Source organism: Orbicella franksi, chromosome 1 (assembly GCF_964199315.1).
Source record: "Orbicella franksi chromosome 1, jaOrbFran1.1, whole genome shotgun sequence".
Classification (NCBI taxonomy): domain Eukaryota; kingdom Metazoa; phylum Cnidaria; class Anthozoa; order Scleractinia; family Merulinidae; genus Orbicella; species Orbicella franksi.
Window position 1 is genome coordinate 15,405,406 of NC_138145.1, and position 14,888 is coordinate 15,420,293.

Here is a 14,888-nt window from a genome sequence, read left to right on the forward strand (position 1 = left end):
TCAATAACTGCTGTGCACTTAAAGCACTGAACATTTTCTTTAATTTCATTTGACGAGGTAGTAAAATTACATTGTTCTACATTTTACTGCTTCTGTGAGCTGAATTATATTTACTAAACAAGAAAAACTAAGCGAGAGCTTATATCCGGGAATAGTTTTTTGTTCACATATTGTATGAGCCTTGGAAACGGAATTTTACGGTATGCTTAAGTCTATCAAGTGTGGCTAATTGTTTTAAAAGCCTTAGCTGGCTGCAAGAGTTTTGTAAACTTTTCCGAAGGTCTGGGCATCGGCGCGCAGTAGTACTCTTTAACCCAAACGGGGTGGAGAAAGGAAAACATGGGGGACGAGCTCGAGGAGAAAGGAACTGCGGCATCATTTGTTTTCACAAGGGGAAAGGAGCCTCCTGATGTCAATTACGAAAAAAACGGCCACACCGTAAGTTCCGAAAGTAACTTCCGGTTCCTATCATTACGTTTTCAAATAAAGAACTTTTGTATTTTTGTTTTAAACTGGTTCTGGCCCAAATATGGAAACAGGCTGAAGCTACACGAACTGAGTAATGACCTCTCGAAAGGAGAATCGCAGGGAGGATCAACGCTACCTAGGGAAGATTGACACTCCGCAGAGAGGATCAACACTACGGAGGGAGGATGGACACTCCGCAGGGAGGATCAACGCTACGGAAGGAAGATTGACACTCTGCAGGGAGGATTGACACTCCCCAGGGAGGATCAACGCTACGGAGGGAGGATGGACACTCTGGAGGAGAAATCAACACTCCGAAGGGAAAATCAACATTCCTGAGGGGAAGCATCAATAGCTCAGGAGGGAGGATCCACCCTCCAGAAGGACGATCAACACTCCGGAGGGAGAATCGCAACTTCGTTCCCAAGGTCTCTTATCTTCCCTGCCCCTGGAGTGAGAAAGGGGCGGGAAGATGAGAGACTCTGGCGCGTAAATAAGTAACCAATTAAATAAACAAACAAAACCACCAAAAATGTCACTCATGACCACTCTCATCTTTTATCTTCAGTGTATCACACGAGTTTACGTTGAAATTTTAACACACCATATTTTCAGTCGCAGCACTTTTTTCAGTACTCTTCTGGCTGAAACCCTATGTACATTTGATTTAAATACATGCAATTGAAAAAAGACATCGTTTTCTGGCCTGGCCATACAAGAGTTTGCAGTAGAACCCATGGGGTAGCAGGGTGCAATTAGATACAGCTTCAGGTCAAAATTTTCCGCAATTGCTTCCATTGCAAGCTTCTGATCCAGCTAAAGCCGGGGACTACGAATTATATTTCTACCGTTGAACCATTTCTATGTTATACCCTGAATTGCATGGAACGGTCCTCGCCTGACCTTCCAAACGTTGACACGAAAAATGTATATACAACATTGAATTTCAATGATGATTATAATGAATGGTATGACATCAGCATGAGTCGGCAAGTCAGTCTTCACTTAGTAACATTTCTAAATTAAGCTTTCAAGCCCATGGGTAAGACTCCAGAATAACGAGCTGTCAAAATGCCCGACAGTCCCATATTTTGTTGTTTGCCGAACTTCGTTCCACAAGAGTCGCACTGTTTTGAAAAGTTGCGTTGATAAATAGTATGGTATGCACGATTCAGGCGTGGAGTACGTTTATTTTACAGTTCAGGCAATCATGCTGAAGGTGGATATGGAATAACTCTGCTATAAACGTCGTTGTCTGTATGGTTTTTGTGAATATCGCATGATAATGACCACAACTTGCTACTACGAAATGATTTAAGAGGAAAACTCCGTTACTGCCATTAGTTTCAATCTTATGTCCTCCACAACCTCCTCTCTTGGTATGGCCGCAGAAACCTAAGAAAAGAGAAAAAGAACCCCATGAGAAACTATACTTAATCTCGCAAAATGATTTTAGTTTCGATAAAAATATCAGAGACCTGAATTCTCGGACCCAGGTCGCTCTCTATTTTCCTAACTGCTTGTAGTTGTCCTTGAGTCAGGTACAAAAACAATGGCAATAAAGCGTCTGAGCAGTGTCTGGAAGTCATAGGTTCGAATCCCGTCAGGAATTCAGATTTTTTTCCTATGCCCCGCGCTGGTAACATAACGAACATTTTACCTTTATCACCATGACATGCGCTTTCTCGGCCATGGAGCGCTCAACATTCATGTATAGATACCACACCATATCACTGTGTCCCACAAAGGGGCAATGAAAGTATTTCGTTAAGCCTTAGTAGGTTGCTTAGGGTTAGTCGACGGAGTTAAGAGCGCTAGTCTAGTAATTAGGACGTTCTGGGTTCAAAGGCTTTTCTCGGGCCACGACGTGTAAACAAAAATATGTGGAGCCTCTTGAAATACGCCGGGTCCAGCAGGCCGGGTCCATTAACTTTTTAGTAGCTTTAAACACATCTAAGCTCCCGCCCCGATCTCAATCATGTACATACCTTTACAATTTTGTTCGAGTCTGCCAGACTGTCAATCATGGATCGTGTGTTTGCGTTGTAAACATCTACTTTAGTTTTTGATAGTTCTTCAGTATCGTCTTCTCTCTCCGACGTTTCTGACCTTTCTTTCAACACTCGGTCAATTTCCTCGTCGTTACTCTCTATCACGATGATTCTGTTGTAATCAGACACCTGTAACAAAGTCGAAAATCAAAACATAGTTTGCACGTACTCAGGGTCGTAGCCAAAAAAAAATTATGATTGAGGCAATATCCATGAAAAATCTAAAACATCACGAGAAACCAGCCACATGGGGCAAACGTGTCAAGAGTTATACGGTCTATCAACGGCAAACTAATGACCAAATAAAGTAACACTTGTGAGTTACCTTTTGTTTAAACTGATCAAGCTGCTCCTCTGTTCGCGGGTAGCCATCTATACAGTATCCATTCAGATTCTTTTCTTCTTTCTCCAGCATTCTTGTCAGCAATCCCAGAACAAGGTCCTAAATAAAGTCAAGAAATTTGTTACATATCTTAAAAGATCGCACACGATACTCTAAAATTCAGGGGTGGCAGAGCTGTTACACTTATTAAAATATCTCAATCCCTGTGTTTTTTATGTTTTAAGCTACTTTTTGTTATAGCTTAAAACAAAAGAAACTGCAGAAGAATGCATTAAAGGCTGCTTCGTTGGAGCATCTCTTTTTAATCTTCCCGCACGGCGAGCAACTTAGCCATATACAATCTCTAACATCCGTTTCCACGATTCTTATCGATAAGCAAGTTTTTCGTTTTTGGCAACAGTTGTGGTATATATGTCAAGAAGCACGCATGCTCACCGTAGCTACTAACACTCCCATCTGAATGGATTGGTTGATCATCTGAGCCTCCTCTGTGTCCTTTTTCGCCTCCTCTCTTAACATGTGACCAACCGACAAATGAGTTCTACCAGTCGCCTCTGCTAGCGTTCGACCCAAGTCTGCCTTCCCTACACCGGGTGGACCTACACCATAAACAGCATTCTTATGTTCAATCTTAAGTCAACAGCAATGACAACAACAAATGTTTTGTACCCCTCAGAAATGCTTTAAGATAAGTTACAAGCAGATATCAATTATAATAATTAAAGGGCTGCGATGTAATGTAATTAATACCTGTAATAAATGTGACATCATAGTCATGAAGTGACGTTGATTTCCGATTAGGAAGATGTTCAAAGATGTTACTAACTTGAGCGAAAACTTCATCGGGAGACCCCTCGGCCAAAATCTGTTGAAAAATCAAGTAAAAACATCATCAACGTAACCAATCACAACAACAAAGTGGAATAACAGGGTTTTCCACCAGCAGTTCAGAGCGTAGGAGGAAGTGAGGTGTGAGTGACCACTGATCTACTGGATACACAGAATGGGCTATTTCTAGTAACTCACAGCTCGCCTTTTCTCTTACTTTAGAACATTCATGGGATAACTCGACCCAGTTTTAGCCATGGCTGAGAGAGAATGATTTCCTTTAACAATTCCTTAATTCAAAGTTGGCGAGTGAGACATTTCGCCTGGTTGGATTATTTCAGATAGATTCGACGCAAGTCCGCCGTAGGTTACATTTGTTTTAATTTGGATATATGGGCAGATGATCTCTGATGCACCTCTGGCGACAGGAAAATTAGTATGATTGCTTACACTGCTTGCATTACTGTACGTAAGAGACTTAATCAATTCGCAAATATATAGTTTATATGTTATTTGCTGGCCAGGAGGTCCGTATTGGGAAAAACTGTACCTGAGGTCTTGAGTACGGCTCGAGGCCGCTCGCGCACGCCAGATTTCAACTGAACGGCTTTAATTAATCTGAACACAAAAAGCTGCTTTCAAAGCAATATCGTAAAGAAAAAAATGAATACGTTATTTGCCGGCAATGGTCGGTCCGTATTGGGGAAAAAGGGTACAGTTTTCCCAATACGCACCGGCTCCCGGCCGGCAGATAACATATATAAGATTAAGATACCTTTTTCACTTTATTCTGTGACTCGTAGTATTCAATGACAGGCTTCGTCTGGTTTTCGAACGTTTCTAATCGTTTGGCGATCGTTTCTTCGTTGTCATCGACACGTTCACTCGTTTCCCCTCGTGCAAGGAGCCGTCGTTTCATTGTATCGGGAGAACATTCAAAGTACAGCATAAACTCACAGCATGCGATCTGTTTGGGGAAACAAAGAAAGTAGTAGTTTCTAAGAAATTGTTTTTGCTACGTCGGTGCACGGGCTAGTGAAAAGCTTAGCCATTTATAAACTTGAAGCCGATTAAAGGTGAATTATGCGCCATAGTCAGTTGGGGAAGTTAGCTTAGTCCTTCAACAGAATACAACCCACAATCCACCACTTTGCTGTGACAAGGGTCAACGCTCACAACGCCGACTTCCCAAACTCACTATGGCAGTAGATGGCTGAGTGTTTGGTGAAACAATCTCGTTACAAAATTATCATGAAAGCCTAAGGGCATTCTTTAGCTTGTACTCAGTAACTCAGTCTAGACTGCTTAGTTCTACAAACATTTCTGACGTAACAAAAAGTACGAGACTCACTTCATTTTCAAATTCTTTTCCCTGCTCCATTTCTCTGGGAAAGCCATCGACAATAAATCCTTTAGTGTTTGGAATGCCCACCATGGCGACACGCAATAATTCTAAAATCACTCTCTGAAAAGTACCAAGGGAAATTTTTTTGTGTTAGCAAACCTCTCTCTCAGCTAGACTGCACGCAGCCATCCCCTCACTCATCAGACCCTACGCGCAAGAGCAACGTTATCCTCGACACTTTTAATTTCTCTCGCGCCATAGGAAACCTGAAAAAAGAACACGGCAGCTCGCAGAATACTATAGGCTCGATTCCCGCCCTTCTCTCGAGTCCATTATACGTTCCTCACCGAGAAGTAAGAGAGAGAAAGCGGCTGGTAGTCAAGCCTAGCAGTATACTTGTTGGTGACACAATTACACATGGTACATGACGTCAAGACTGAATATCATGTGTATTATTGAAGTTATCAATTCTAACGCCATCGAAACAGTGTCGCAAACACAGCTGACGACGACAACCTGCTTTCCAAGTTAAATAGTAACTTCCAAGAGTAATTTAACTCCATAGAAGATGCAAATTTAGCGAATAGCGAAGAGAAAAATGTGAAAGGAAATCCTTCACCGTTTTCCCCTGTAATTGCTTCGTCTCCATAAATATCTTATCACATAGAAATTACTAACCGTAGGAATAAGCTCTCCTTTCTCCATGATTTGCACCAACTCCTTGCTTCTTGGAGAACCAGACTGAACTTCTTGTCTCAGTAAATCTCCAGTCGACAGGTGTGTGTAATTAAACGTATCTACGATACGCTGACATTGTGTTCCCTTGCCAGATCCAGGACCACCTGATCAGAAAACATGCAAAACAATTACACGCTCCCTCGTGTGTCTCGTTTTTTCAGTAAACACTCCTTTCCATTAAGCGCCCCTTTCAGTGAGCGCCCCTCCGGCCATTACGAAAGTGGTATTCATTTCACGAAATTGAAAGAATAAACTGAATATGTAGTCTGCTTTCTCACCTGAACGTTTTAGTGAACACGTTCAAAAAGCCAATGGTGTTATGATTTGTTACCGTACTTTCATTGACTTACAGTAGATATTGTCACTCATTAAAATAAGAGCTTCATGGCCAGTAGGCGCCCTCACTTAGCTACCAAAGGTAAATTAGCGCCCCTATATTGAATCTAGCCTGTGTACATCCACCCCTTCAAGAGAAGGGGGCGGGTGTATACAGGTTAAATTGAATCAAGGTTTCGTTAGATGCTTCACACAGTCATAAAAAGTAGTATGTTGCACCATGCACACAGCAACCCCTATAGATGACGTTCTTATACAGCGCATGCATGAACAACAGAAAAAAAAGAACACGCCTTACTTAAAAAGAAAAAAACAAGACATCGAAGACCGGCTCACCTATGACGAATACAACTCTAACATTCAACAGTCCTTTCCCATCGGTTTTCGCGATACTGTCGTCCTGAAGAGGAACAAACTCTTCGGCGACAATCGGCTCTTCGTAAATTGGAGTTTTCGGCTCTTCGTCTTCGTCTTCCTTCTTCTTTTTCTTCCTTCGTCTTAATTTTATTGGTTTTCCTTCCACCACGCGGGACAAGTCGTCAACACCTTCGGCAAGTTCGTCATATTCCGAGTCTTCTCCGCTCTCAGCCTTTTTACCTGGCAGGCAAGATATTCGAACAAAGGGAAAATTTTTCAGTGGTAAGATAAGTCCAGGAAGGAAAACATATCGCTAATAAACCATGAAATAAATCAAACATTAAAAAAAGGAAAGAAAACGGAAAATTCCAGTTCTTGAAACACATTCAAGGTCATTGCTCAAAAACTAAGTGTGTCTCTGCTAAGAGAAGAAACAATTAAAATTCGCGTTGCAACTGTTGTGCATTCGTCCACTAAAAAGCTCACGCTATATTATAGATATCAGGCAATGCAATTCTAACGCAAGAGAGGCGTTCAGTTAGTTGGGGCGCAGTGGGAAAAAAGGCGAGCCAAAAAATTAGGGGAGAAGCGCTTCTCGCCTACGTTTTCGCTAGCCTTTTTTCGCGCTGCGCCCCAACTAACTGAGCGCCTGGAAGAGGCTATAGAATTCTAAACCAAGAGAAGCGTACAAATATCCAAGCAGCCATCGGATTGTATGAAGATCTCCTAACCTTTGTCAAGATATAAAAGCTGAACGGGGGATACCATATAGGTGACTGGATCTCCTAAGCAACAATCACGCTAAACGACTTTTTTTCGTCAACCGTCTAAAAAGGGTCACACTTACCTTTCTTTCTTCTCTTCTTTTCAAGCTTGGGAAGGTCTCCAAAGATGGTGCACACGTCAACAAAAACCTCATCCACGGAGCGTGAGGCGTCCACCTATGCCGGAAATAACACTACATATTTGTACTCATTTACTTGAATAAATACACCTGTCTTGCCTTGTTCCTGTATGGCTTTCGAGGACAATTCATTTCGATGACGTAACCGAAGCGAACAGCCAGGGAAAGGTCTTGCTTTTTCACACAGACGACATAACCCTAAACGGACTGACCGCGTTGAAATAGCGAAGGCCAGTAACTAGGCAACATCCCAGGCTAACAATCCTCTCTTTTGAAACAAGTAATCCGTTATATACCCTCAGCATACTGCAGCCAAAACCTGCCCTCTTGTGCATGTATACTTCATTCAGCACATCGCGCTTTCCTTATATTCACTTTTCATACAATTATTGCAGGAAAAGTGACATGAAGATCCGATTACAGAATCGTATAAAAATCATAGCCTTAGTCAGTTATCTCAAGTGAGTGCACTTCATTTTACATTCTCCAACGAAACAAGCGCGAAAGGAAGAGGGGGTATGGGTCATAAATCCATAGACATGCAAGAGAGCGGAGCAACTTACATTCACAGTTGCTCATTGAACTTGCAGGAGATTTTAATGGATAACTGGTGCTCCGTTGCAACATAAAAGTCAAATTTAGTTACACTCTACATACCCTTTTAACTTTGTTTTTCTCTCCGTAACTCTCTAGCACTGGCATAGTTTTTTCCACAAATGTTTTTAATCTCTTCTTGATGGTCTCCGCGTTATCGTCCACCCGTCCACTCGTCTCGCCTCGTTTAATGAGTCTTTCTTCCATTACTTCTTCACTACACTCGAACAACAATATAAAGTGGCACTCTGCAATCTGTGAAGAAAGCAACAACCAGATTCTCAGTTTCTCAGCTTACCAGTGACTGATTGTGGCTAAGCATAACTCTGTTGTAAAAGACTTCGATAAACGTTGTCTTCCTTGCTAAAATGCCATCCCCCCCCCCCCCCGTCCCCTAAACTCAAATTCAAAAACCAATTTCTAGCGATAAGCGAGTTTTCGTAGCGTTGGCTAACTATCAAGTGACCGCCATGCGTTGCACAAACGGCGCCCAGACCTCAAATTTTCAATAAAATTTCTACTGACAAGCGAGTTTTTCATCATGTTGGCGAACAGTCACGTGACCGTCATGCGCCGCTGGATCACCAGTGAAGGATTTAATCATGTGATTCAAAATAATTGTCACTTAACCACTTATTGCTAACAACGCAGAACGAGATGTATACACTTTAAAGATACATATGGAGAATGGATTGCTTATATCATGACCGTCTACACATGATGACATTCTTGAGTGCAAGTTGCATGAAGTTAATTTGATTTTGCAGTTTAGGTGCTGTTTTCACGACAAATCTCTGTTCAATTCCCTTCTCAAAATTTCTATTGAAATCGAATCCAGGTCTGGTGGACCAAGTAGGTTCAAACTCGACAAAGTCGTCGATTTTGCAATTTAATTTCATCGCAGTGGTCATCTATGCCGACCAAAAAATTTTTTAGTTCAGCCTGTCCTGTATCAGAACTTGTTCAAGTTGGCCAAGGAGGCCTTACTGTACCTCTTCCTCAAACCGTACGCCTTGCGCTATTTCACGAGGAAATCCATCAATAAGGAACCCAGGCGAATCTGGGAATCGCAGCATGGCAACCTTCAGAAGTTGTATAACAATCTCCTACAACAACAACAACAGAAAAAAAGACAGCACACAATGTTAGCGCGAACCAAAGCGTGTGAGCGCTCTTCCCGGGCTAGTCCTGTTTTAAAAGCGCTAATCCAGTTTTAATTGTTGTGCCTCATAGATACATTGACTGATAGTAATGTGGTCAGCGTGTTACTGAGCGCGCGGTACTCAAGGGTTCACAACTTCGGGATTTTCATCGCAGAAGAAAGAAGGAAGCAGTAAACGATAATATAAGTGTAAATTGTGTTGCGTTTTGAATCTCAATTTTCAGAACATAAAGCCCAGTTCTCTGATGATGTAATGATATAAAAGAGAAAAATACATGCTATGGGAACTATAGAGTTAAGTACCAAAACATTTCTACTGAAATCAAAACAAATCAAATCTTTACACAGTCGTTTCTCGCATTTCGGGACGAAGAGCCTAAAGTATATTGAGCTTCGCGTCTCAGGCTCTCCCCAGTCTCACTCGCCGTTTTGATACTCGTTCCAGAGCTTTCGCACGTTCGCACAAAAAATAGGCTGTTTGGCAATCAAGCTAAATTTCTGTGAGGGAATACTCTGAACGATAGAATTGAGGGCCGTTTTCTCACTTACGCGTGAAGTCAGGTACAACCGCATCACCACGACAACCTACCTGAGGAACGAGATTGCCTTCTTCCATAATTTGAGCAAGTTTTTGTCCCATTTCACCGCCACTCTCAATCTCGGCTCGCAATAAATCACCAGTTGATAGGTGAGTGTAGCCAAACTTCTCCACAATACGATTGCATTGAGTTCCTTTACCAGAACCTGGGCCACCTGAAAGCAAAACAAAAACAATTTTAAAAGAAGCTCGCACAACCATAAGACAGTCAACACGTGCGACCACGTGTTAACGACACACCCAAACATGACTTGATTTTCACCTGTGCCCTAAGTATAAAAGTACAGTAGTCCAGTTTCCTTACCTAACACAAAGACTATCCTCTGGCCTGAGAACTCCACAAACTCGTATTCATCTTCATCGGCCGCGGCTTTCTTTTTCTTTCGCTTGATTTTTTTAACTTCTTTTGGGGGAAGAGCTCCAAACAAAGTTCGCACATCAGCGAAGACCTCGTCGACAGTACGATTTGCATCAATCTGGGGTAAGATATCGTTGAATAACTAATCACAAAACATTCATTTTTTTAATTCAGGTCTCCTAGACAGTTAGCTCTAGCGTAACATGCTGTGCAGCTACATCGACCACAAAACGATGTAATCCTTGCGTTAAAATTAATACACTGCACGTAGAGTGTTGTCCCGTTTTTTCTAGAGGTCGTTCTTGACGAACGCAAAGAACGTTAAGACCAGCTGACCTCTATATAATATGACCGGTGGAAACAGAAGAGACACTTACTTTGTTAAGTTTGTTTAGTTCCTCGTAATGACCAACAACAGGCAATGTCTTTTCTACGAACGTTGCAAAACGTTTTTGGATTGTTTCAACGTTGTCATCAGGGCGCCCGCTTGTCTCACTGCGCTTCAGTAACCTCTCTTGCATGATCTCTTCACTGCACTCAAAGAAAAGCAGGAAATCGCTTTCTACAACCTGTTGAAACAAAAATAAATAAATAAATAAATAAACAAATAAATAAATAAAACTACCTTATTTATGTATCTGGTATCACTTACATGTGATATAATTATTCAGGCTACTAAGCCGGATCCATTTCTACTCTTCTAAAAGTCACATAATATGTATGTCTGGCCACTTGTTATTTAACGAGTGTTTCATTAAGAGCCATGCACCGGCAAATTGACCGGTTGTGAGGACGATTTTGTCCACATGATTTGACTATCTATAGAAACATTTTTCTTATAGAAACCTCTGCCGTGTAGCCAGGACAATGGGGGATGTCGCCCTACTAAGGATAGAAATCTAGTATCCAAGCATGGCTGTCTTTCCTTACTGGAAGAGACAAAACAAGCAGTGCACTGTTCTGATGCACGTTTGTGGTGAAACCACAGTTCACTATGCTTCTAGACAGGCTGTCCTAGAACTAGATGTTACAAAGCAATTTTTTCATGTGTGACCATGACCTGACAAATGTTGCTGCAGGTGTCACTTTGCTGGAGGTTACAATCTAGTGTTTGGATGAGGTAGGCCCCTGGAACATGGTTGACACAAAGTTTTGCCGAAAGTACAAGGCTTTGTTGTGGCCGGAGCAGTTGACTGATTTTGCCATCTTCTTTTCTCAAGAATGAGACAAAGAGCTCAGCAGGGTGGCCAGCAGAGATCATGAAGTAAACAGCAATTTTTGCCAGCAACTAGCTTCTGTTGACAACCCTGCTAGACTACAAAATTTGTGTGTTTCCCTTTACACAGTTATCTCTTTACTAAAGGTTACACATGGGACTGGGGCTCAGTGTCCTCTATACTGGTTTCCAAAGGTGGAGATTTAACCAGAAAAAGTCTCCACAAGAGAGTAGCCTTGAATTCACTCATACCTTATAAACCCCATAAAAAAAGTTTTGAACCATGCATACTTAAGTAGATGACTAGCAGTAGAAGTGTATTAAACATAGATGCACTGACCTCTTGTTCAAACTGCAATCCTTGCTGAATTTCTCTGGGAAAGCCATCAATAAGAAATCCTGGACAATCCTTGTGTTGTCTCATAGCATCTCTTAACAGCTCAATGGTAATTTCCTAAAAAAGGTAAAGACATAAATATATAAAGTGCAGAGACAGTGGTAACTTGATTTTGGGCAGTACTGTACTTCAGCTAGCTTAATCAGTGGCTAATTTCCTGCAGCCTTTAGACAAATGGTGCACCATATGATAATTATTTTCTCCTACATACTTTAACAATGAAGAGACACTATTTCATTTTATATTAGGAAAAATGAAAACAGGAACTTGTCAAAACTGCCACAAACTTCTGACAAATAACCGGTCAGGAGTAAATTGGAATGAAACAGCAGTTACAAGTTGCGGTGAGCACACTGTCATTCAATATTGAACAATACACCAAAACAAAAGAATTTTGCCTTGACTGTAGGCCCAATTCTTTCTCACATTGGGTCAAAGAAAAGACTGAGTTTTATTAAATGCTTGAAGAAAGAATGTGCACATACATGTATTTAAGTCAAAATACAATGTTTGTAGATATTAAGTCTGGCCTAAGGAGTCCTCAATGGGCCCAAAGAGGATATTGAGTAAGTAATAGTAAGCAGAAATTAAGTGCACAGATAATTATTTAGACTAGACATTGCTTTTTAAAGTTAGTTCAAACTTAAGAAATGGCTATTAAACAAAGAACTCACTGCACAGCGTGTTTCATTCTTACCTGAGGCACAAGTTTGCCCTCCTTCATGATATCTTCAATCATTTGCCCTCGCTCATTTCCCTTAGCCACTTCTTGTCTTAACAGGTCTCCAGCTGATAAGTGAATGTAGCCAAATTCCTCAACGATTCTAGTACATTGTGTTCCTTTGCCTGATCCAGGTCCCCCTGTAGTCACAGAAAGATAAACTTTCAAGGAGGAATAATCATAATTCTGCTAAAATACCAGTACAAACATTCAGCCAATATTAACCTATCCAACAAAGCCTTATCTGTTTAACAAGTCTGACCACTGAGAGCGGGTGAATGATCTTATTGCATGTCCAGTCACAGGAAATATTTATACCAACCCTAAGAACATTATTGGAAAGTCATTAGCCAATAATTATTCAATGTTGGGACTTAAAAGCTAAACTGAAATTTCCAGTGATGAGTGCACCATTCAATCAAAACCCCTCTTGTGGAAGGGGTATGGATAACTTACCCTTGAACATGCAACAATTAATACAGAAATCCTTTTCCTAGCTGGTGTAAACTATAGAACTGTGTAAATTAATTCTGCTTAGCATACTCTTATCATAAGTTACATGTAGAACCAGCATGACAAGGTTTCATTTGCCAATCAGGGCTTTTATAGTACTGGTAAGGTCAGGTTGGCATATAAGTCAAGGGGGTTGGGGAATATTCCCTAAATGTCTAGAGTTATACAGTGGAACCCCGTTAATACAACCACCTTCGGGCCATGGAAAATTGGTTGCATTAACATAAGAAAATGACTGACTGAGCTTTTTGGGGGCCAGAATAACATGGCCGTAATAACGAGGTGGTCGTATTAACAGGGTGGTCGTAAGGCGGGGTCCCACTGTACTTAAATTTTAATCTCGCAGCTAAGACTAGAATGTGCTTTCAAGTGATTTGATCACTTACCAAGGACATACACAATCCTCTGTCCAGAAAATTCAACCTCAACCTCCTCTTCTGACTCAGATGTCAAAATATTTCTTTCTGTCAACTCCTTGTCATCGTCATCAATGGATGGACGTGCACCAGAACTACTGATTGGAGGAAGAGGGGGTTTCTGCTTCATTTCTGGCTCGGTAGTAAAAGTGCGGATTTCATCCCCAGCCTCTGACTTGATTGGTCCATCTGTTTTTGGGATGGGTGGTAGAGGCTTCTTGCTGAGATCAAGGAATGAGTTCCATTTAATACCCTTTTCTGTTTTTGCAAGACAGATACAGTTTTCCAGAAAAGCCAAATGATCCTCTGGCTTGTGATACAGTAGGCCAGTCAGCATCCCCTGAAATTATAATTTATTCAGTTCAATGTCATTAGCGTGCTTTCCCTACATGTACACTCAACTTGACAAAATTTTGATCATAAAAATATTGAAAAAAATTTTAAAAGCTACTCTCTCCGCTGTATGTCTGTGATTTGTTTGCAGCTGCATACAGTATTTATGTATTTTTTTTTATCAATTTTGAGATTAAAAAGTACACTGTTCACATGTTAAATCCACTTTGATTTGTTTGTTTGTTTGTATGTTAGCTTTTTTTGTTTGTGCATTTGTTGAAAAAATTTTAAGCGTATCGTGTCAAAACAATAGATTTAATGTAGTGTCAATCAGTCACTGCACCTGCCATATAAAATTCTACTTATCCTTTAAACACACTTTTTACTTTTTAAAACATACATACATTTCACAAGCGGCACTACAAAAAGAATCACTCGAAGAAATTATATGACTAATTACAACAGTAAAATTTTATCTATAAAACGAGAGAAACAAAGATCTGTCGCTCAATTAGTCTGCAACATGTCCGGTTATAATAATTTCGCCCCGGGAAAGTTACGATCAATTCAATACGCTGCTGTATCAATATTGTAAATTACGTTATGGAAGGACTTTATCTCCGATTTTTCCATGATATACTTTTAACTATAAGCTTACTGGTAACACGATCGTATTTTCACTCTACAAAACTACGAAATTGATCATCTACAGATAAACTCTCAATGGTCTTCGTAAATAAAAACTCTTTTGGACATCTTGAACGAATGAGTGGCAGACTGCGTGATTTGTACACCTTATAATTTCAGAAACGTAGGTAAGAAACAAGGCAAAGAAGGGAAATGTTAAACAGAATGAACAGCAATGTTTGTAAAATAAATTTCTACAAAGCGAAATGATAACAAACCCTTGCTCGTCGCATATATAGTTCCTACGATTCTCGACGGTGTAGAAAAGCTAAAAAATATTCACGCGCGCGTTCCCGCCTTTTCACTTGTGTCCACGTACCTCAAAAAGCTGATGAACCTCTGTCTTCGCCATGTACTCTTTACTTTCTTCCGCCGTCATGATCCTTCTTTTATCCTGATGTTTACATGTACGGTAAGACAAATGCAACCCAATACAACCACACTTTCGATCGAAGGTTCTAATGATTCCACGGACAGGGATTCCATCGTTGTCATGACAACATGTTAATTACTAGTCGTCATT

The 14,888-nt window shown here is 40.8% G+C and overlaps 1 protein-coding gene across 1 annotated transcript; it reads right to left on the minus strand.

The window, feature by feature from the left end:
* Positions 1-317: 317 nt before the first annotated feature.
* On the minus strand, positions 318-14,824 carry LOC145477563 (adenylate kinase isoenzyme 5-like). Its single transcript, XM_081455551.1, has 19 exons — positions 14,685-14,824; positions 13,316-13,685; positions 12,393-12,556; positions 11,639-11,752; positions 10,460-10,651; positions 10,029-10,200; positions 9,716-9,879; positions 8,957-9,070; positions 8,028-8,219; positions 7,314-7,407; positions 6,446-6,706; positions 5,714-5,877; positions 5,042-5,155; positions 4,466-4,657; positions 3,613-3,727; positions 3,298-3,461; positions 2,845-2,961; positions 2,457-2,648; positions 318-1,863 (listed from the first exon to the last, which is right to left on the minus strand). Exons 1-19 carry the CDS (start codon positions 14,742-14,744, stop codon positions 1,783-1,785), a joined length of 3,036 nt encoding a protein of 1,011 aa, XP_081311677.1. The 5' UTR covers positions 14,745-14,824; the 3' UTR covers positions 318-1,782.
* Between the last annotated feature and the right edge of the window lie 64 nt (positions 14,825-14,888).